This window comes from Micropterus salmoides, unplaced genomic scaffold (genome assembly GCF_014851395.1).
Source record: "Micropterus salmoides isolate LMB-PRFRI ecotype aquatic unplaced genomic scaffold, ASM1485139v1 Ms_hic_scaffold_16, whole genome shotgun sequence".
Lineage (NCBI taxonomy): Eukaryota > Metazoa > Chordata > Actinopteri > Centrarchiformes > Centrarchidae > Micropterus > Micropterus salmoides.
In genome coordinates this window covers 3176260-3200599 of record NW_024040707.1, presented here as the reverse complement: position 1 = coordinate 3200599, position 24340 = coordinate 3176260, and the positions used below count along the sequence as shown (strand labels likewise).

The 24340-nt window shown below is 41.4% G+C and overlaps 1 protein-coding gene across 1 annotated transcript in view; it reads right to left on the bottom strand.

The window, feature by feature from the left end:
• LOC119906290 (PDZ domain-containing protein 4-like) overlaps window positions 1–24340 on the bottom strand; it is a 53357-nt gene that overhangs the window by 3804 nt on the left and 25213 nt on the right. Inside the window, exons 3-16 of the mRNA XM_038723858.1 lie at window positions 22116–22218; window positions 20141–20387; window positions 19936–20020; window positions 17899–17997; window positions 16738–16800; window positions 14275–14376; window positions 7446–7939; window positions 7106–7289; window positions 5145–5595; window positions 3677–4091; window positions 3505–3575; window positions 1964–2307; window positions 1049–1189; window positions 236–348 (exon numbers count right to left, since the gene is read on the bottom strand). Of these exons, the coding sequence (XP_038579786.1) occupies window positions 236–348; window positions 1049–1189; window positions 1964–2307; window positions 3505–3575; window positions 3677–4091; window positions 5145–5595; window positions 7106–7289; window positions 7446–7939; window positions 14275–14376; window positions 16738–16800; window positions 17899–17997; window positions 19936–20020; window positions 20141–20387; window positions 22116–22218 (2912 nt within the window). The remainder of the gene's footprint in view (window positions 1–235; window positions 349–1048; window positions 1190–1963; window positions 2308–3504; window positions 3576–3676; window positions 4092–5144; window positions 5596–7105; window positions 7290–7445; window positions 7940–14274; window positions 14377–16737; window positions 16801–17898; window positions 17998–19935; window positions 20021–20140; window positions 20388–22115; window positions 22219–24340) is intronic.

Genomic DNA, 24340 nt, shown 5'->3' with positions numbered 1-24340 from the left:
TTATTGTTTAAAACTAAAAGGTATAGAGACCCCAGGGTCTAATAAGTAATCATCTGCATACTGAAGTAATTTGTGTTCACAACCCCCACCCCCATACACCAATAACGTCTTTGTCAGCTCTTAATGCTGCAGCAATGAATCCTTCAAGTATTTTCAGTGCATGTAAGAGGAAAGCCCAAGTTACGGGTTAGCCCTCGTTAAAATTTTGGATTGAACTGGACTTTTTGTACTCTACCTGTCTCCTTTGAGGTAGTCCAGGCGGCTCTGCATCATGAACTCCCGTCTTCGTCTGTACTCTCTGGCTCTCAGCAGCTGCTGCTTCCTCTCCTCTTTGCTCCAGTAGCGTCCCTGTTGGAGCACATTTTAGAAGACGTTCAGCAGTGGATTAATGGGTTTGTCACACTGTACGTGGTCCTGGTTTAGAAATAAGGGATTAAAGTGACTTTGTTCTCAATAAGTTAAGTAAATAATGATAAATTGAGATATAAGTACAGTGCAAAGCGCTTTATAGCGATCACGGTTACAGTGATCAGCTGCGTACATGGATCCAAAAGCTTGGGACAGAATCATTCCTCTCCAAATGCTGTTTAAATGATGTACTTATAGTAATCAAGTAGTCCGCTTACACTGTTACATTTGGGTCTTTTCATACATGATAACATAGGGGGAATATGAATATTGTTTTTCATACTTCAGCTGGGCATTTAGAGCCTCCAGTTTATTTTCAGGTTGTTTAAACATGTAAAAATGCACTGAAACCAGTGCAAGCTGTGGATTAATAGCCAATTTCCACTAATTGTACAGCACAATTCTGATTAAAGCTATATCCTCATTATTATTGGACCTACAGTAAGCTATATTGTGTATATAGAGTACAATATTTATCAAATATATTAAATATTTCATTAAATATGTACATTAATTTGCAAAGCATTTGAAACCGCTGTAGGCTACTGTGTTTTGAAACTGTCACTACAATTCAGTGAATTGCAAAGCTGTCTGTTTCTTTACTTTATTTTCATACAATAATCTACAATTGCAGACTCGCCTGTTTCATCTCGCTGGCAGCATCGTCGTCTGTCGTCATGCCGCTGCGTTCCTCTCTGATCTTCATGGCTCTGGCCTTCAGGAGACGATCCCTTACCGGCCGCTTGGCCACATAACGAGTGCCATCGCTCCGGATCTTTACCTGGACACGAGGAGAAAAAAATCCATTGCCTGTTTTCCAACATCCTGCTAAAAGCGAGCATTTAGAGGTAATCCAGCATGTTTCCTTTAAGCTCTCTGGGGTTTCACTTGGCTTTATGAAGTCGTTGTTCTTGAGCTGCTGCTTGTCCTCAGCTTTCTAGCTCCCTTCTACCCTCAAGGCTTGAAGCTGGATTTAAGGAAATTGTTTTAATTTGATAACTACATGAAGCTGGGTTCCTCAGGCTCAGTTGGAGGGGGTCCTTGAAAATATATTACTGTGTATTACTGTATATACACGTTCAAACTTTTTATGACAAAATATTAATGCACATTAAGGCTGGTTAACATGGCTGAACACAATATCAAGATAGTTTTAAGGTTTTTCTTTCTTTACTCATTCCAGCCTCTCTTCTACACACATAACCACCCATTTCAAACTAGGCACCATAATGTAAAAAGATAATAATACCCAGATATATACAAAATGTTTGCCATTGTAAATATTGAAAAAATGAGTAAATCTGTCTGAGTTCTAGGTTTGATTTTCCTGCAACATAGTTCATTGGCTACTTTTGGCAGCCGACTCACAAATTTTTGGAGTTACAAATAAAATTTATCAAACAATACTGAGGTGACGGTGATAGATTACCAAGAAGGTTCAGTTCATTTCAATCATCATTCTATTTAATATTAGTCAAAGCAGGAGGGTGGCTTGGCTACAAGCACTTGGTTACCTTGACTTGTCTTTATTGTCATCAGTATGATCAACATTTACCTTCCACTCCATGCGTTGTGGTGAGGCAGTTGATGAGTGTGTCAACCCGAGCGGTAAGGCCAGTCCTAACCGCGAGGCACGTGTATGGTGGTCCTCCAGGCCACATGGGGCGCTGTTCACACTTCTGGGACTGGCTGGGCCGCTGCTGCCTGTGCCCATCCCCCTCTCCTCGCCCTCGGCCATCGCTCTGTCTCTGACTCGGTCTAGTGGGTCCACCAGGCCCTCAGATGGCAGGGTCATGCAGCTCTGGTAGCGCTCTAACGGTTTATTGTGGCTGTGGTGTCTTCTGGTGAAATAGGGACTCGACTCTGCGCTTCCTCCTCCAGGTCTGTCAGTGGCTCTAGCTGCAGTGATAACAGTAAAAGGGTAATAGATAGTCAAAAACCAGAACATAAACCATGAACCCACAGTTAGAGGGACAGTGTCTCTTTCTTTTAAGTTTTCTTGTTAACAAACATCTTTATAGTCAGTGTCACCAATATACTGTATGTTGTGTACATCGTTGAGGTCCAACGTTATTGCATTTCCTTCTTCATAAGCATCTGAAAAGCTGATTTTGAAACCAACACTCAAATCATGTTGACATAGCTAGTGTGTACTTCTTCCACCCAGTGTTGTTGACAGATTGCTGTTTCTTGGCTTGTTACGGGCGCCACCAGTCAATCAGCAGAAAACATGAAACCAAGGGACACAATATAGCCTCCTTTCACAACAGACAATGGCAATTTTTGAGGTTAAGTGCAGTTTCACTTATTTTCATATTTATTACGGTGCCCCTAAGGAGATAAATTAGGTTTTCTCTCTTGCCCACCATGGTATTTGTTGTTCATGAGAAACGAGATTGATTTACTCGATTTTGCTAAACTTTCTGGTACAGTGCGATTCACCCTTTGTTGTCATTGAGTGTGGCCAAAAGGCATTTTATCACCCCCCCCCAGTCCAATAATGGTATATTAGTAAAATTTAAGCAAGCAACCTTGCAACATGTGTCTTCAACACACATTTAGCATGGGTCATCTCCTCAGTTGCGATGCTGCTAAATAATGTCCTGCAGACTTTAAGTAAAGCAGTTTGTTGCTTCTGTTACGATGACACGGATCAAAGGTTGAGTGAGTTGGCCATCAAAAATATTGGTGGATCCTCAGCACTTCTTGTCCATGTGTGAATCTTTACTCAAGTGAGACACTGAACCCCAAATGACTCCTAATCAGTGTGTTGGAAAAATGTTGGACACTCGTCTAAGTTTGGATGCGTTTAATAGAGAAAATAAAGGAAGACTCCTGTGGTCTGTCTTTGATTGTAAAATTATCATTTTTTTGTGGCTTTTAAGTGTCCTGCTGCTGGTAATGACACTATTAGGGAACTTTTGCATATAAATGGCTACTTGTGGGCAACTAAAACGGTCGCAGAACTATTCCTTGTGACGAAGAAGCAACATTCACAGACTGGTTTTGTGTGGGTTCATTAAAACACAGTAACAGAACAATTAACACAGAGTTGGCATTTGAAATGCTTCAACTGGAGAAGCACGCATTGTGTACCTGCTCTGGAGCCCCGCCCTCCATCAGCCACACCCCTTCTTGAAGATGACCCCGCCTCTCTGGTCAGAGACCTGATGATGCAAACAAACCCAGATAATATTACATGCAGTTTTACAGAGTTTAAAGTACTAAGATGTGTAGAAAGCAGTGAAAGCAAAACCATGAAGGAGACCTGAACTTGGAGGGTGTAGAAGGGGTGGAGCTTGAGCCATGTGCCATATTTCCACTGGCTGTTTCGTACTTCCTGTAAGTGCTGGGGGAGAAAGAGCTGCTGAGGTTAGAGTGGCGTCTCTCTCTGTCTCGTTCCCGACCGTGACGCCGTGGGGTGAGGGGGGAGTTCAGAGGGGGGAGGCGACTGAGGGGAAGAGGAGGAGGCGGTGACATCAGTCGTCTCCCTCCATCATCTTCCTCTTCTTGTAAAGGCGGGATCTGCTCGGTGCTGACCAACGGCGTGCTCCTGCAGCTCTCCCCTCCGGTGTTGTAGGCGCTGGTGCTATCTTTGTCGTCCGATCGCTCTCTCTCTGGGAGCTCGTTGATGGCTGACAACTCGTGGCGATGAGGGTCGTCGTCATTATCATTATCAAAACCTTGTAAAATAAGGATTTTTTGTTTTTATTCATTTAATTATCATTTTTAAACATCAAGATACTACAATCCACACTTTTTATTTACTTAACATTTGGAGATTCAATCCCAGCTTCACCTTTAACCGGTCAGCAGTTATTTAAAGTAAACAAAGATCCAGGACTCAACAGGACAATCTTTCTGTGTGGTGTCTGCGTGGATTTCCAGTTTCTCCCACCATCAAAAACATGTTCGGTAGGTTCTCCAGTCAGTGCTGTTTGACCAGACACTGCATTTCAATCAGTTGTCCACTGCTCCCTTCAGGGATGGGCTAAATGCAGAGGGTGAATCTCGCTATGTGTGTGTGACAAATAAAGTACTTTCACCTTACCTTAGACAACCTTGATATCCCAAACCACTTACTAAATGTGTTGAAAGAATTGCAGTCTGGATTTTTTTTTTTTCTAGTGCAGGAAGTGTATTAGTTATATAACTTTATTTAATCAAGAAAGCCTCTCTTACAGGAGGAATGGGATGGGTGGCCAAGTTCTTTTACGAAACAGTATTCATGAGGTAGCTTAGTCTGGGTGCACGGTGTGCATACAAAGTGCTGTACCTTTTAACACTGGAGACTGAGGTTTGCATACTGTATATTTAAGCTGCAACAAGTTGCCAAAACAAAACTATGAAAACATTAATCATGCTTTATTTGCCAGGAGTGGAAACTTATCTAAGACTCAATCACTGTAAGTTTCCTAACTATGTTGATTAAAAAAAACTAGTAGTAGTTAAATGTTGTTTTTAGGAGACAGGGTTGGTTGTCTTTCATGGATAGTTCAACATTTTGGAAAATGCACTTCATGTTCTTGCCTAGAACAAGAATCAGAACCCCCGGTAAAACCACAACTTTACAAACATTTCCTCTTAGTTAGAAACGAGATTTCTCAAAAAAAAGAAGTCTTAAAATACATATGAGAATGTATTTCACATTTCCGAGGATACTAAACAAATAAGACAGGATGTCGGATTTGGGAATTTCTTTCACACGTTCCTGTGTCAGTAGTTGTCATGGTTACCTGCTTCTACAGGGCCTGGTCGCCCTGCTCCTGCTGCCACCGTCTCCTCCTCCATCATCCAGGCTTTCAGACATCTCTCTCTGAGCTGCTGCATCTTTTGTGCCCGGAGGATGTTGCGGCACTTGAACTCCAGGTGGCGCAGCTCCTCCTCGATCAACGCCAACTCGTGCTCACTTAACGTCACGTTGCAGTTCACGTCGACCACCAAGGCAGAAGAAGCTTCCACCTCTCCCTCCCTCTCTGCCTCTTTTCTCTCTTCCTGCTCTTTCACCTCTGCTTTGATGTCTTCATGTTCTTTTTTCACTGCTTCTCTTTGCTGTTTTTCGCTATTCCTCTCGTACTGGCACTTGATCTCCAGCAGCTCCTGGTATCGCTGGCACTCCTCCTCCGTCAGGCCCGGCATCATCATCATCAGAGAGGGCTGATGATGGTGGTGGTGGTGGTGGTAGTGCTGCAGGTCAGAGGTCAGACGTTAGAAGCCAGAAACATCAGGAATCACTATCTCTCATAGTTTTGAGTTATTATAATTTAAAACTAGAATTGTACTGGAGGAAAGTGCTGATTAAATACTGTGTGTGTGTGTGTGTGTGATTTATTACAGTAGTCAATCTCCTAATATTTAGTTTCATGTCTCTATCATTTTTAAATAAAACATCCAGCTCTGTGGTGGTGAATACTCGCCAAGTCTTATCTTCCCATTTTTCTCTGAGCTTAAAGTACTTAGTATTTTCATTACTGAATATTCTACTGATGACAGTTTTGGTGTATTAAATGCCAAATACAAGTTACCAGAGCAAATAACTGCATACAGATCAACAGAGTAGCTAGCATTTCAGTAGGCTCTCGGTCTTGTTACATGACTGACAGGAATATTTGTCAAAATGTCTTAACAAAAAAAAAGACAAATGCTGTCCAAACAGCAACCATACTGAAAGGGAACATTTGCTTTTAAAGATGTCTGCATCCCTACAGCTGGTATAATGTTTCATCTCTTTTTATCAAGCAGCACTAAACACAATGGAAGCACTGGTCTTGTTGCTATGAGACGACAGCCCAACTGAAGTGCACCACTCTAGATAACAGCTTAATGGTCTTTCTCAATGCTGAAGTACAGTACATAGGCTACCCCTAGAAGTCCATCTGAGTCATTAGGGACATTATAAGTTGTTAAAGGAAGTCGAGCTATATTGCATTTTTATTTTTTTTTTTTTTTCATCTGTCAACAAATCCCATGAAAAGCCCAAAACAAACAATGTGTTGGTTTATCTCTTAAAACTTTCTGACTTGCTGTCTGTGGTTCAAACCCCGGGTCCAAGCCCACTGGTTCCCACTGAAGATGTATATCTATAAAAACACTTCACAAATATATTGTTTGTTTAAAATAGGCTCTGTAATTTCCAAAAACAGCTGCTCACTGCAGTTTTTAATCAAACGTAACTGTTTACTTGTAAAGACCAATGTGGTCAATAGGAAAATAGAAAATGCCCTAAATCAATAATGTGTTAGTGTATCTTCGTCAATACTTTCTGACTTCCTTAATGTCTGTGGCTCTTGGCTCTGAAAACTAAAGGTTTCACTTTTAAAAAGGCTAAATCGTTTCCAAATCAGCTGGCCACTTTAGTCTTTAACAAATGTTACTCAAACAGAAGGACATAGTGGAATTGTTGGGGACTATTTTCAGTGTTGGATGATTCCATGTGTGGTGCATTAGTGAGTATTTAGGGGCAGCAGGACGTGTCTGTGAGACTGAGTCAGAATAAACTACACTGTGTGATCAAGGTAATAAAAGGTTCTTGGACAACAATGGAGTTTTATGGCTCAGAGGAAGAACAGATATCAGGCTGCGATACATGCACAGTACTTGTTAGAACAATACATGTTTTTATGGAATTTGATGACAATAAATTAAATGTAGAATATCACCAGACTTGTCCTTTTAACAAGACCTCATTTTAAAATACCTTGTGGTGGTGATGGTGGGGGCTGTACGCTGCTCCTCCTGTTCCTACTCCAGCTGTCCAGTCCGGGCCGGGGAGGGAGTCGGAGCTAAGGTGGAGGTCTCGGAGGTGGAGGAAAGGAGGGGTGGTGTCTCCTCGGCCATGCCCGGGGTTGGGGCCGAGGCCGGGGCTGGGTCTTGGACTAGGCCTGGGCATAGGAAACATGGAGGGGTTTGCTGTGGTATACTAAAATCTAAATCATGGTTGAAATCAGTTTAAAGAGTTTAGGATATTTAGCTGTTTTCTTGCTAAATAGTTCTCTACTCAAGATATGACACGGTTGGATTTAATATCTCTGTCCTACCTGGGGCTGGGTCCCGGTCTGAACTTCCTGGTGCTTCCTGGTGTGTTGGTGGTGTTGGTGTTACAGGCACTGGTGTGATCACCCAGCAGGTCGTGTTCGGAGGACTCCTCGTAGCGGGTGCTGTCGTCGGTCCGGCCCACTCCGCTGTCCAGCTCCTGGCTGTTGGACAGCAGAGGAGCCAGGCTCAGCAGAGGAGGGAGGGGTACAGGTGGGTCTCTGTCCTCCTTCTGTCCTCTCTCTCCGTCCTCCCCATCCTCATCCTCTTCCTCCTCCACGTTCACATCACCCCCTGCACCTTCTCTACCTCCTTCTCCTCCCCCCGGGCAGGCCAGTCCTTCTCCTCCTCCTCCTGTTCCTCCCCCCCGGCAAAGGCGATAATAGCCAGAGAGGTGAGAGGAAGTGAGGGAGCAGGAAGAGGTTCGAGGATTTTGGTGGAAGCCGCCTCCTTCCAGAGTCAGCTCCATGTCCTCCTCTGGATCAACGGGGTTGTCATTCTGGAGAGAAAATCATGTTGGAGAGAATTTTTAATACATTTCCAGATTCTTCGATATGCAAATGGCTGATATTTGGCTATATTTAATAACCATGGTAACCTCAAAAAGTTCTAATTGTATTGTAAAAATGTCTTCAGACTGGAACTTATTAGATACACAGGAGTGAAACCGAATGTATACATTTCAGCATGTTATAGCATTAATCTCATAGTACAGCTGATGACAGATCATTAGTGCACTAATCTGCTGGAGAAGTCAGATGAAAAATCAGACAATCACCAAATTCATTAGGATAGACCCTCTGGAGATTGGTTTTATCCAGCAGACAGACTGGACACAGTGCTCCAAGTTGGTGCCCCCGTCATTCCAGTGAACAATGCTTTCTTTAAGGCGTTAGTTTTGGGATCATTGCACATACTCAGTAGAGTCCTCCTCTGGCTGAGCTGCTCAGCTCTCCGAACACATGTATTTTATATTTGGGCCTAATAGCTGAGAATAGTTTTGGAGTGTTTGATTCTTTCAGGGTCCTAGCGAGTCCCGTTATGTGCAATTTCAACTATTGGCTTTGTGTCAGAAATGCTGCACAGCCTGACTGTTTCTGACGTCCAATGCCAGCAGCGTGGCTAAAGCTGAAAGACATGGCAAAGACATAAACCCCTGCGTATTATATCAAAATGAGATCGGTGTGGTGTGACATTTCACATTTGATAGAAGCTTTGTTATGAGAACCCTGAAGACCGTCATGTTTTTTGCCTGAGTGCACTGATTGTTTTGTTGTTGCAGAGGAAAACGTGCACAAACACAGGAGAGGAGGCAGAGAAAGAACCTGAGAGTCCAACTCAAGCAGTCACACATCACTGAGTGCAGGGATTTAAAAGTTGAGTTACTGCAGCAAAATAAATCACCAGTACTATTCCAGTCAGTTTCTCAGTTCTGTTCTGTTTTAATAGGATTGTTGAATATGAGCAGCTCTTCCAATTTGTTGCTGTTGGCAATAAGAACATCTCTTGTATTAAATTCAGGTCATTAGAATATTATTTATTGAGTGTAAACTGAGTGGTTTCTTCTTTAGAGGCTCGTGTGTCAGTGTTATTAAACAGAACAGAAGTTGTGGGTTCTCTGTTTTGTCTTCATGTCTCCACATGACTTGTCTTATTCTTAATCTTAAAGGGAAAGGATCATTCTGGTGATATACTATACTTTTCTAATTGTCAGTAAATCCCATGTGCAGATCCAAACCAACTATTAATGTATCTACCTACAAGCACTGTGTGCCCATCACAACCTGATGTCTCGTCTTCATCAGTGGGCTTGGAGCAGAGAGCCACAGACAGAGTAGGAAAGTCAAAGTATTGACGGAGACGGACGAACACGTTGTTGATCGAAGGCTTTTTCTATTTTCTTATTGTCAATAAGAAATATCACTTAGACTTTGTGTTAAAGTTGTGCACTTAGTTGTGATATTATGCCAGTATTGGTCTTCACAAGTAAACGTGTGTGTGTGTGTGTGTGTGTGTGTGTGTGTGAACAGATCAATCTTCTCTTGTATCTGTACTTGTGTGATATACGTGAGCGTGTCTGACCTCGAGGGAAGAAACTAGGTCACATGGGATATATTTCTACCCCTCCATTTCATCCATCATCCCTTCATCCCTGCATCGTTTCATCTGATACCTTAACCTCTGTCTCCTCTCTGTAGACTTCACAGCAGGTTGTTAGAAAGTAAATTCTGTTTCTCTGCTACAATAAAGATTTTACCATCTATATAAAATCACAAAACCACTACCAACAGTATTTGCATTTTACTGCATGAATGCACTTTAATTTTACAAGGTGTAATATCTATTTTTCACTGAGAAATCCACTGACAGTATAATTAGAACATTTCAAGCTCCACTTAGTAGCTTTTTCCAGAGCTTTTAATTGAACATTACAGTCTTGTAAAAGGCTATTAAGTGGATCTTGAATGAAGATGTTTTTTGAACTATTTCCGAGGTAAAAAATTAAACGTTCACTATCAGGACATTATTGGTCTAAGACTTAAAGCCTAGCTAGAGTCTGCAGAGTTCATCACACTCCAAATACATGTATAGCAATATTATATTATATAGCTGCAGTACCAGAGGCTGCAGTTTCATGGCCGTAGTTATTTTGCGACAGCGCAGTCTAGTGGATTGGTGGTGGTAATGCCCAGCAACACAAAGGAGGTCCACCCCGTCTGCTAGCACGTCGGCCGTGAGGCCAATATGCACAGCTGTACGAGTAGTATGTAGTACCGGAGGCTGCAGTTTCAGGACCCCAATCCTAGGACCGGAACTGCATTTCTAGGACCCTTGTTTCCTTTGATACTGACGGCTGGCTGGCTGGTTGGCTAGCTATGTTACTCTTGACAGCCCCCTGAAGCCAACTACCCTTACCACAACCATCACCGAGTGTGTGCCTAAACTTAGGTTATTGAGTATATGCATGTCAGCTGTAGGGTTAACAAAACTTCTTCATGTTGCTGTGCATCACAACCACCACTCCACTAGATGGCGATGTCGCCTAAGAATTACGGTCCTAGAACTGCGGGCCCTAGGATTGCGGGGCTCCTGAAACTGCAGCCTCCGGTCGTGCAGCGACATAATATTGATAGAGGCTGACAATATATTTCAAGTTCGTCCTGAGGTGCAACAAGAAACATAATAGGATCATTAAAATTAAAAGGGTTCATCCTTTCAGGAGATGGAATGTGATCAGCATACACAATAAAATAAACTTACTAGACTATATTTTCATTTTTGACTCAAAATTAGGTACAATTCAATAGTCACTGGATATTGGTAGGGACATGTCCCTACTGGCCCTACTAAATTCGACACCTTTGTTATTCAATAAGAAACACATTTATAGAATATTATTTTCTATGATTGTGTTATTTATTTTTGTTAGGGTTTTTTTTGCATTTATTTGATCTTTTTTGGTGGTTTTTTTTGCCTAGTCGATAAAACATCTGTCATCTCCTGTTCTCTCATTACACGGAGATCTTACCAGCTCAGTTGTCAGGAGTCTGAGGACTGACTGACGGACAATTTATTTTATTTTGGTGAGGGTGCACATGCACTCTGTTCACATTCATCAGTGAATATGTACACGTGTGAGTTTTAACTGACGTGTATGAATATGCCGTCTTGCAGTTCCTCTTCTGTCAGCAGATGTGGACACACACTCAGGGACCTGCTGTCATACTAAAAACATTCATCGTGTGTGTGTGTGTGTAATAACACAGAGTACACACGCAGCCATGAATTTTATGTATATGACATTTTGCTGTGAAGAAAAGCGACTGTGAATCAGAGTGAAAGTAAACGTATGTGCAGCTGCGTGCGTTGGTTTTAGATTGTGAGCATTCTGTAAAGAAACTGTACCTTCCTAACGAGATGAGTTTCATTTTTTTATTCATGATGGTTTAGTTAATTTACTAGATGTTAGCCAGGCAGCCCTTTTTTGAGGGGGTGGAAGGCTACTGCTGTGCAGGTTAGAAATTCATGTTTGCAGAGGTTGGTGCTTGACATGTAAAGCTACACATGTTCCAGATGATTCCAATCCACCAAGACCAGCCCAGGAAGGTGGATAAATGGGGGGGGGGGATAACCTGAGTGTTGATGATGACGATAGAAAAAGTAACAGAACTCAGCATAGTTACTAACTATGTAAACTATACGTCACACAAAACTGCGCAAAATGCATACATACATACATAACAATACGTAACACAAATGGCTTCAGTGGGGATGGATCTGATCCTCCAATATTCTCCCCAATTGTAACTTCACAATCAACAGTCTAGTGGGTGGAGGGCAGATGATTAGATAACAAAATACATCTAGTCAAGGTCTGGCTTGATGGTGGCATTTAGAGCAAAATCATGAGGGTGTCAAAGTCAATATTCAAAGTGAGAATATGTTCAGCAAATGTTGGCATTTACAGCAATCAGGGTTAGAAGATCCAGTCCTTCAAAAATGTAAAGTTTTGGCTAATGATAGTGCTAGACAACCAGGGTCACAGGGTCGCCAACATAAATCAATATTTGGAAAGCAGGGAAAGGACTGTGACCACACTGTGAACCAAACGGTGGCTTTTATAAAACTTTCACCTCCTGTTCGCCAGCCGCCGCAGCAGCAGCAGCAGAGCAGCAGATATGAGGAGAAAGTAGGTTAGAAAACTAGGCTGCGGGCGAGCTGAGTGATGAAACAGGAGAGACACTGTTCGACCCGAAGTTATGATGTGATGACTATTTCTGGACCTAAAAGTGAAGAAGACTATTCTCAGAAAGGGACTCACTCAGTTTAAACTTGTGGTGAAGTGACTGTTTGATTAATGGGTTGATCAACAAGTATTTAGATAATTTTTATTTATTTACATGTCAAGCAAGTATTAAACAGTTGGTACTAAAATGATCAGATTTGATTGAAAAGAGAATATCTTTTAGTTTTGGCCTGCTGAACAAACCAAGCTGTTTGAAAACATCCCGCTGAGAACTTGTGTTGCGTTTCTTTCTGTATAACATTTTATAGGCTAAACCCTGCTTTGAGCTAAATGCTAACATCAGGAAAAACTTAAAAGTCACAAGTGATTACAGTTAATTCTCTGGACACAAAATTACAAAATTTCCTGGCAATCCACCCAATAATTGTTGAACCTAAGTGGTGAACCAACAGGCTGATAGTTGAAACCTAACATGTCTATAAAGATTGACTACAAGGTTAAGTTCAGTTTAAAGCCAACATTCTTGTAACTGAAAGCAAGGATGGTTCCCTCTGTGTGGCCACACCTACGGCTCAGGTGATGCAGATTAGGGGACATTATATCGTGAAATAATGAGATGCTTTAGAGCAGAGGCAGGCCTACTCTGGGGGGGGCTCCAAACAGTTTTGGAGGAGACTTGGTAAATTAAAGTGGGGAAAAAAGTATTAAATTAGTTATCAAAAGCAGATCACATAGTACAGCCTGCGTGTGTGTGATTTTGTTAGAGAGATTCTTAATGATTATAGTGGTTTTGGGGAAGTTCACTAAATGTATTTGGTGTAGTCTGAAGTTATGTCAAACAGTAATATTTTCTTGGCTCACTTATTGAGTTTCTATGGGATTAAATAGCATCATCATGATCCCATGGGTATCCAGGAACTGAGCAAAACCAATGCTGCGTTCCATGTAACTCGGAACTGGGAAATTTCCGACCTCCAACCAGGAAAACTACCCTGGAACGCCACCTGAAGTCGGAAGTCCTACTTATGAACTCGGAGAAAAAAATATGTCCCCCAACTTCACAAGTAGCAGCTGAATTATGTCACAAAACAATGTCAGCGCCCATGGATGCACACATTGTAAATGGTAAACCATAAACTAAAAGGCAACAAAACGTATATTTGCATGTATTTAAATTAAAATAATACATACGGTCATTTAGTAAAACCTGTTCTGCATGTACATTAATGTAGAAATATGTTAGGCCTATTAGGTAGCTGGCTACAGTAAAGAATCTCATGAAGTCATCTTCTGTGCATAAAATGCCAAAACATTAGGAAGTGCAACCTACAACATTGACTGACTTGAGGGTTACCAACTGATGTAGGGGTACACAGAACTAGTAAAGTAGGCTATAGGCTATTTATGTCAGTTGTTGCAGTTAAGCTGCCATCTTTTTAATTAACCCCTAAAACGCTGCTGAGGGTGCAACTGTGTGCACACTTTGTCACGGTCAGCCCTGGTTTTCGTTCACTTTCGGCGTCATGCACCACCAATGCACCTGGAACACTTTGAGGTCGGAGGTTTCAACTGGGAAATAACCCAATTCTGACCGGTCTTGAACGCGGTATAAGCAAGTAAACTAACGCCGTGTGTGGGGGGGCTCCTTTTTCCAAGCTTTGTTTGAAGGGAGACCCCAAGTCTCAGACTTTCTAACCTCTGCTCTAGAGCCAAAGTTAGCTCTGATTGAAGTAAAACACAGGATTTAAATGCTACTTTCTGCATGTGAACAAGCTGTAGCACTCACAAGTCTGAACATGTTTTAGGTAACTTAGTCACACACACACACACACACACACACACACACACACACACACACACACACACACACACACACACACACACACACACGGCTGACATTCTTGTTCTGGAAGATGAAGACCAGTTGAACCTTGTGGTCGACCTGCATTGTACAGTGCGTGCTCCTCCTCTATGAAAGAGTATCACTAGTGTGAGTTAACTTTGGTTTCTATGGTTACCTGCAGTCTGTATACCCTGAGCATTGATTTAGGATGATGGTTTGACTGTGTCGTGTTGTGGGACATCACCTCTATATCAGGCCTGGCGAGCAGCAGTGAGAAGTTGATGCTGTCCTCTCGGCTCAAAATGGCCACCGCTTCCTCTCTGTTCTGAATATCCACTCCGTTAATCTAGAGGGGATGAGGCGAGGTACAAAGATCGGTTACTTTATATTCATTTATAAAAACCGCAGCCATTGTTCATTACTCAGTGTAACTTACTCTACATTTCAAGTAGCCCCTATTTAAAAACAAGATATCTTTGTGTGGTTCATCATTGGTGATAAATGATCCAAACATCCCGTGAGGTGCGGCGAGTGTTCCTCTACTGCCACTACACAATTTTGGATTTATTCACTCACATTAGAAACATTTACTAAAAGCTTTTTCTTTTTACATGTTTATTTACAGCATTATATGTTGAAATTGGCAATATATTAACTTATTGGGAGAAAACTGGTAGATCTATGCAAAATTGGGCGTAAGATCCTCGTTTCGCTGCGAAGCTTCGACTCTGAGATTGACATTCAAATCAGGCTCTACCCAAGTAATGCAAAGTATAATGTTATTTGCAGTACTAACACAGTCCCTATAATCTTGCTACTATAAGGTATAGCATTTTGAGTAACCTGAAATTGTGTTATATTTGATTAAATATAGGAGAGAAAAAATGGTACGAACAGTAAATTCTCTTTTCATGTCTCACTTAAACACCTGTGATTTATTTACAGATGTGTGTGTTGTGTTAAACGCATAAGAAGAATAGAATAAAATAGAAAATAAGACTTCAAAACATGATTATAAAATGTATGAACCATGTCACAGTTTGTTATTATTTGGTTGTACTGTATGTGATGACATCTATCCAAAAGCAGCTGCTGGTCTATTCTTTTCACATTTCAACGTCACCTTCCCTGACGCTGCTTTCACGAGGTCGTCAGTCGAAGGGCCAGGGGATAATGAACAAAGAAATGTCAGGAAGGTAAATTTATTCACACTCGTTTTTCATTGTCAAGCTCTCTCAGAAAGGACATTGAACATGTGGGGCTGTAGCTTTAGAGCGGAAACGAAAACATTGTTTTAACAGGATACAGGAAAAACTCCCGCAGACGGCTCCACTTGCTAAGTAAAAAAACAGTGAATGGCACCTTAAGAGCTTAAGAGAATGGAACACTATTGATCACCGGCAATTACATAGCTCGTAATGATAACAAATAAATGTTTGTACTGTAATCCTTGTTGAAAGATTTACAGGGAGCTTTCCAGTTCCGCAAGCCTCATTTAGAAGATTTTCAACTTTATCTAATATCTTCATGATGGGGTGGCGATGATGCAGTTGTTAAGACCCGTGCCTTTGGTGTGAGAGACACGGTTTCGATTCCCAATGTGACCCAATCTGAGCAATCTGACACTTAACCCCCTAGTTGCTCCACAGGTGCGTGACTTCTAGCAATAATAAGTGTATCACTGTGTATCATCCTCCTCTTATTTTGTGTAGGAAATGAGCATGTTCAGTTTCTTTTATTGTTCTATTCTTTCCTGTTTATGATGTCTGTCTTGCTGGAGGCTGTATCAGTGTAAGTCATCTGTCCTCGGACACTCTCAAATATATCTTTGTAGAGCAGTGTCCTCTCTCTTGTTGGTCTGGTGATTTGTCACCTGCATCCATTTGAGTGGAACAGTGAGTTGGTAACACAGGGTGACAACGTTGTCTCACCCTCCATCTCTCTTTCTGTCTATTTTTAGGACAGCAGTAACTGGGCTGCTGACAGCTCTCTCTGATTGGACAAGGCTGTCCCGGGGGTTCCAAGTATAAATTTACATAGTTTGATTTGAAACTATTTTTAACCCTCATAGAGCCAGCTAATTTTGCAGAGGACAACTTTGTATTTTCAATCTGCAGGAAATGTATTTAACGTATCCCTGAAGGTCAAAATTCTATATTTATGAATACAGAGATTTTTCTTTGACCTGAGGGTGAAGTAAAAGGTAAAGTTAGAATCAAAATGATTTGACCTCTGGAGTGCATGAGTGTGATCCGTAAATGTTAAAGAAATCTGTTTTGTTAAGTTTGATATTTGGTGACCAGAGAGAAAATGTTTAGAGTTTAGAGTCAGACAGAACCTACCAAAAAAAAACAAGATACAACCTCGAAAAGGTTCTGGAGATCTTACCTTGTTTGGCATGTTGTTACTAGTTTATCTACAACACAGATTACTCGAAACGCCATCCTCTGAATACCACTGAGTTGTGGTTGAATGCTCCAAGAAAAGAAGCTAGTAAGTTGACTTGAGTTTAGATTTTCGTTTTATTAGCTCAACTTTAAATTGAACTGTTTCTCTAACCTACAACCATAATCCAGCTACAATAGTTAGGAAGGGCATTTTAACAATTTAAGTGAAAAGATTTGTGCAACCAGACAAATGTCCAGATCTCTGGATGGGTCAATGGTCCCTATCAAGCAGAACAGAGTGTAAGTTAGTGTTTGTGTACCTGTAGTATTCGGTCACCCTCTCTGATGCGTCCATTTTTGGCTGCGATGCTGTTTGGATTAACCTAAAGTGATAGTGGGAGAAAGAGAGAGAGAGAGAAACAAACCACTTAAGAAATTGATGAACAAATAAATTACCTCATGAATTAAGAAACAAATTCATTAATAGTGACTGAATTAATGCATGAATGATTAAATTGGTACAAGTTGGCTGACTGAATGGAAAGAGAGTGACTAATTGGTTGGATGAATGATTCAAAGGAGAAGATAATGAATAAAGTGATTACTGGATGGAAGTAATAAATAAATGATAAGATAATAAAATATATGTATGAACATCCGTTCTCATTCCCAGGTCATCAAATAACGACACTGGTTGGTCCAATCCTTGGTGTCTCATACAGACGCACATGGTATTAGCATCTCTGTGAGGCAACCATTTAACACGTGGCTAACGTTGTGAAACGGGCCTAATTATTGGTTTAATTAGTTTTAGGCACCAAATGTACTTGGTTAGGTTTAGAAAAAGATCATGGTTTGGGATAAAATGAGTGCTTCACTTTACTTTGTGATAGGTGATTGCACAGTGGATAAGATAAGATAAGCCTTTGGTGTGGGAGACCCAGGTTGAATTCCCACTGTGACACCGATGTGTCTCTGAGCAAGATATTTAACCCCTAGTTGCTCCAGAGGCGTGTTACCTCTGACACGGCAATTGTAAGTTGCTCTAGATAAAACGGTCAGCTTAATTAAATGTTTACAGCGTTATTTAACTTTAAATAAGTAAACTGGTTTTGGTTTCACACGGGACACAAACCCCAGTCTCCTGTGTGAAAGTCCAAAGTGTTCCATCCACCCCGACCACCTCCCTACATCGACTTTATATGACCTAAAAAGGCTTTCTGGCAGCCCGGTGCGCCTCGTATAGACGCCAAAGAGTACCTTGTGCGTCCTGGGAACCTGGGAATGGGAACTTTTGAAGCTGAAGGAAGAGAAAGGTGAGCGAGTCATGTGAATAAATAAGCTGTGTTTATGCATCATTAACAGACTTTAATGCATTTTATTTGCAATCAAACCAGTGAAAAGATAAATGAGTCAGTTGGAGGTTAAATGAACGGGTGAATAAACTCTGGAGAGGAGAAAGAGTAGGATGAAGACATCACCTCTCCAACATAAATCCCAAGATCCTCCTCGTCTTCCGTCCTGTAGCAGACTGTCAGACCCAACTTCTCCTGCTGACTGGATTTGTACAGCTCCACCTCCTGGAGGAACAAGGGGAGGAAGACTGATTGACCGTCTGAGCTGGTCTGTAGGTGGTCTTCAGACCAGAATGCGGCACAGCAAAGTTCACCTCAGGAAATGGGCGATGGTTGAGGCATGGCGACGAGGTACAAGACTACTCGCAGGGCTAGATTGTGAACTACTGTAGCTGACGGGTTGGTGGACACAGTCTTTGTATGGTTTTTTTTTCCAGTCTTTGTAGGTTGCAGCTATTATTCAGCTCTGTCCTAAGCTTTAGAACAAATACTTAATAAATCCTAGGAGATCAGAGACCATCCCATCAAAGTCCAGTTTGGACCATCATTGCTGAAACCTCCTTTATATGGTTTTAGCTGAAGGGCATCGACAGAGGAAAGTCGGTGATTTAGGGAGGAAATGAGGGATGTAACAAAAGGAAAAAAGACATCAAGACATTAGAAAGTAATTTAGGGGGGGGGGGTATAATGATGGTGGAGATTGGGAAAACTAATGAGGGCGGAGAGAGTAGAAGTGATTTAGGGAGAACAGAAAGTCTCATTGGTATATGAGAAAGACAGAGCAAGAACGTTTCCACTTTGCTGACTTCTTTAATGACTAAATTGCCGTTTGCCTCAGGAAACAGCAGTGAACCAATGTAGCAGAAACAGAAGAAGTGCCACTCAGCCAAACGGAGTGGTCCATTAGGCTTTTGTAAACTGAACTTTTCAGTGGCTAAGACCAGTCTGACCATCACTCATCCTGCTCTTCTCCAACAGACAGCTTGTAGAAGTCAGTTTGTTTCAGTAACATGTTTGAGACGGAGTGATTTTCCAGCACCAGCAAAAATATCTGGATTTCCCTTTTATTTCCTCCTTCCATTCCTTTTCCGTCCTCCAGGTCTCATTTCTTTGATTCCTTGCTCAGTTCTTTGTCCGTGTACGTCTTCCTTTCCTCCCTCTCCGTCTTTTCTACCTTCTTTTCATTGATCTCTCATTTTTCCTTCACTTTGTCCTCATATCCTCCCTCCCTTTCTTTAATACCTCTTCATTCAATTTTACACTTCAATTATTTATCCCCTCATACTTCCAGCAGAATCCCATTTTGCTTTTCCATTTCTTTCCTCATCCTTCTTCTTCTTCCTTCTCCTCTAACCTTTTTTTTTCATTTCTTTGATATTTTCATCCCCAAATTAACCAATCCCTCAACCTAACCAGACATTTTCTAGCATAGCTGTTTATCTTTTGTACTGAAGATTCAACCAGGTGAGTTTATTGCTATAGGAGAGCTTCAGTCCCGTCTATCCGAAAATAATGGGATTTTTAACCAGGGACACCGAAACAGTTCCTCAGAATTTGAAAATGAAGCTTTGAGTGTTGGTTGTGCACCTAAAGAGTGATCCACTATGGGGCCAATGCAACTGTGTTGATAAAAATTTAAACACATCTGCTCCATGAAATGAAACGAGGTAGACAGCAAATTTCCCAGCAAGTCAGCAACCAGATTTTGTCGTATTTTGTTCATTTTTGTAGGGACTTCAAATATGCTGAACTACTAAAATGAGCCTCCCTCTCTTGCATTTACATTATATGGGTGAGAACCCCCCTCCAAAAAAAAAAATAGCTCATCAATTTGTGCAACAAAACAGACTTTCCTCTCTGAGCACGTCTGTTGTCGTAGAGCGAAAGTGAAGAACCACAGCTGGCTGCCCTGCTTAGTTTATATTCCAGATGTATTCATCAGCTAAATTACTTGCACCTGTCTTTGTCTTATGCATAGAGTCACAGATGCGCAGCTGGGGATGGCACTGGTTTCTCTCAGGTCTTAAAGCTCATTACAAGGGTTAAGTACTTGAAAATGGGAGACAGGCTGACAACCAACTGTGTTATTGAATGAAATTTGCCAGACATTTTCTTTTTATTAATGACAATTGGTTGCTGGTGATCCAGCAGCAGAGTTCTCACCTCATACTCCAGGTCTTCCTGCCTGTCCACCTCATGGTTAGAAACGTCAAAGTAGTCATCGGGGTCATTGTACTCAAAGACACAGCTGAGGGAAGGAGGAAGAGATGGGGAAGACAGAAAAATCAATACACATCATATCTAACATCATTGATTTTTCATGTCTAGAGACTTGTCAAAGCCAAAAACACAACGGGTCAGGACATACAACTCATTGATCCCATATGGTCCCACGAGGTGAGGGAGGGGAGGAGAGGGCGGAGGTGGTGGAGGGGAGGAGGTGCCGCCTCCCCGGTCATGGTGGTGGTGATGACCTCTGTTCCTCCCCAGCGTCAAGATGTTCTGGAAACTGATGTCCGTCTGCGTTGCGTTGTCGATGCAGTCGGGAATTGCCACCATGGCAACGGAGTAGATGGAGCTGCTGCCGGTGCCATTACCGCTGCACACTAACGTACCTGAGAAGAGGAGGAGGGTCGGAAATTTAAACGGTGAAATAACAAAATACTGATGAACAGATTTAAACACACATTTCCTGTTTCGGTGTATCTTCAGCTGGCTCTGACAGTCCTGCTGGCATAGAGTGGATAGACGTAATGACAACAGCACACAATGTCAGACAGGCATTCATTCAGTTGTTCACAAGAAAGGTGACAAAAATGGCTTAATAAAGGTGACAAAAATGGCTTAATAAAAAATTAAAAACTCTGCCTACTTTTACAGCTGGACACACCTGACAAATTATTGTGTGGGTGTGAAAGTCAGCTTGTGAGGGAAGGAGGTTTCAGAGGCTGTTTGACTTCCCGTGAAGCATACTGAGGCCTTTACAGTTCAGAGTCCTCCTTTGTTTAACTTTCACTGGCAGGTTCAGCCAGTAGAAACAATGACGCACTGAGTTGGAAATGGAAAAGCCATCATTCTAACAGAGCGGCGTCACCTTGTTTTGGTCAGCATCAAATTACAAGACTACCAAACCGGTGACCACACCTTAACACAATACAGCTGGACTTTGTTCTGATAGGCTTCCCCTCTAGTTCGTCCTGTTCAGCACAGTTGAAGTATTTGACGTTTAAGCTGATGCCGACTGATTATATGTTCCAGTAGGACCAGGACTTCAGTTAGTTAAAGCAGCATTTTGTAGTATTATTATCTTAAAATAACTCTGTCCTAGCCACTCCAGCCCGGAGCGCCTGGTGTTGTAGCACTGGAGCCTGGGCAGGAAACCTATTAGCTGGCTTGCTGTGTCTTGTGTTGCTGCACTTGCTTGATATTTGGCTGTATTTGCAAAGTTGGCATCTTGCTGGTTACATCACTAATGTAATCATAACCAAATGCACATGTAGCAGCTGTCCTTATTGACGGCAGCTGTGAATTACACTTTGAATTGTAGGTGCGCCAAATCGCACAAAATACTAAATCTTACATAATGTTGATTTTAAAAAATCTGTGTTCAACTTACAATATAATTCATCAATAATATCATGAAGACCTGTGCAAGATCAGATCTTCAGTAATTTATGTAAAATATGAGACCTAATACCTATACCTATGTGCCTGTAGTGAAAATAAACCAATAAGACACTCGAGAAAATCAAAGTAGATGGAAGCCGCCTTTTGTGTGTATATATTTTTATCTTGAGAACTGTTTGCTTGAATAAATGAAGGAGAAAAAAATCACAGGGTAGGAGAGGACAGATGGCATGTGACTGATATTGAAACAGAATTATAAAATGCTGCAGTTACATCTGAAAAGATGGTAAGAGTCAATTATTTGAGAGAAAAAAGATAAGAGGAAGTGTCAGGAGATAAAATAAGGGGAAAAGATGAAAGAGATGTCAAATTGTGACAAGGAAGAGGGCGCAACATGAGCTGAAACTAGATGGGACTAAGATAAATCAGATACATTTATTAGATGAGATGTAATGAGGCAAGAACGTGGGAAACACAAGAAAGAGGATAAAGCGAGGTTTGTTGGAAGTAATAAAGAGAGAAGATATTAAAAGATGAGACGAAAAAAGACAAGACAGGAAAAAGAGGATTCCCATCTGACAGCAGCTCAAAGTTTCAAAGAGAGCAGCAAAGAAAGAATTACCACCTGTGTGAAATGAAAGGAGGTAAAAGCACTGAATGATAAAATATATGCTCATGCATGTTTCTGATGTTTTGTAAGCGGGACATCGTTTTACCTTTCCTCCTGTGACTCTTGCGGACCGACCCGGGTTGGTGCAAAGGCTCCTGGGAGTTTTGTGGTCTGTCTAGCGGGAGTTGAGAGGGCCTCCGTCCTCTGACCTGAAGAGGGGATGAGGTTTACAGCATGTAATTTATAGAGCATAATAAATGAGTAAATAAAGAATAAATACAATTCATATGGAGAAATAAAAATGTGCATCCACCATGGCTAAATGAAGCACAAGTCAGTAAATTTTGCAAGTCGCAGTACTTATTGCATTCCTGCTGATCCTTACTGGAAGGCCGAGCTCTGATTGGAGCATCCAGAACAGACACATTATGAATATAATATTATGTATTATGTCTTTCCAGTTGCTGAGTTGAGGATGCATATGCACGTACATGCACACGCAGGACAAACTATCCTGATCAAAAGGTGGCGGTAACAGGTCAAGGTATGCTGCAATGTGCCAGGAAAGAAGAAGAATAAGCTAATAAAGACGGATGTAAACAATTCTAGATTTAAAATACTTATTCTACCTTAATGTTAGCTGCGGCCAGATGCACTGATAGATGAGGACAAAACGTAGGAGGAAAAATGCACCTGAAGAACAGAAGTGATGATCAATGATTCAAGACAGATTTCAGAAATCCGGCACCTGATGAATATGAAAACTGAAGGTAAAACTGAGAAGAAAATAATTCAAGGACAAAGGATGAATAATAATGAATCAAGGTTGCTGCATAATTCAGAGTATCTGGGGGTCTCTATTGTTTGAGATAATAAATCAACCTTAATCAGCTTATTTCTGAAATGCTCGCGGAGTTTTGTTTCAGGGAAGTTTGTAAAGCTGCAACATTCAACTTTTAACAGAAATCTGGAAAATGTGAATCAACCTTTTGCTAATTTCCAAACTAGGAGCTAGGGTTTCATGGGTTTCCCTAAAAGAATCAGAATTAGATCAGTCAGAGTTTCGCCATTATCAAAGTAAACTGTCAAAGCATATCTGACACCAGTTATTTAACTTTCGCTTAACATATTCTTCTGTGGTGTTGGTACCAGTTAGGATATTGTGATTTTATTCTACATGGCTTTCAAAACATGAGGGACTGCACTGTCTCATGCTTAGTCACCCTGATGAAGAGACTTAATGTACTCTTGTTGCATTCTCGCTTCCTTATACAACTCATCCACATCTATGGTCCCATCCGGGGGAAGTTATTATCATCACTTCCCGCTGTGCTGAGCTTGGTGACAACGCCCCAGCAAAGTTGCCAGACCTCAACAATCTACATATTTAAAATTGACATAACAATTACCTCCACCTGAGTTAACAAGCTGAAAGTAATATTGCTTTAAAAATTTTTTTACAGTATATGTTTTCTTTACTGGTGTTTTTACGGTCCAGAATGATCCATGAACCTCAGCTTTTAAGTCAACATGGACAAGAAGTCCTTGAAGTGGTCAAAAAAACAATTTTTAAAGACAACTGGGCAATTTCCGTCTGCTGGCAAAGACTAAGGGCCTGATTTACTAAAGGTTTGCAAGAGTAAAAATGTCTGCAAACTTGATATCACCAGCAAATTAACACATAAGCTGATCTACTAACGATGTGCTCGCAGAATGACGTCTTCCAAAAGTGCAAGACAGCTCCTGTTGTTCATTTAGTACTTTTGCCTTAATGAATATGCAATTTGGGGCGTTTCAGTTTTATTGTGCAAAGTAATGTGGAGGGCAACATGCAAAAACATTTATTTATTTACTACACGCAATGGCATCTACCAATCCTAAACGCAATTTCATGTACAACAGCATCTGTATTTAGTACGTTTGAAAGGAAGGTGCAAACCGCTAAGTGTTGTGCAGAGATGGCTGCTGTTCACGGAGCGACCGGGCACCGGGGCTGGACTGGTAATCTGGCACACCGGGCAAATGCTCAGTGGGCCGAAGCACCTTTGGGGCCTGTGCAACTTAAATGAAGTATTTATATAAGTGTTTTTAAAAATGCTCGGCCCATAAAGACTAGGCTTAAGACTTTCCTCTTTGATAAAGCTTATAGTTAGGGCTGGCTCAGGTGAGTCCTGAACCATCCCTTAGTTATGCTGCTATAGGATTAGACTGCCGGGGGATTTCCCATGATGCACTGAGCTCCTCTTTCCTCTGACTCTCCATGGCGGAAACCATTAAAACATTTTATTCGGGGTGTTAGTAAATCCAGCCCTTAGTGTAAATGTGATATCT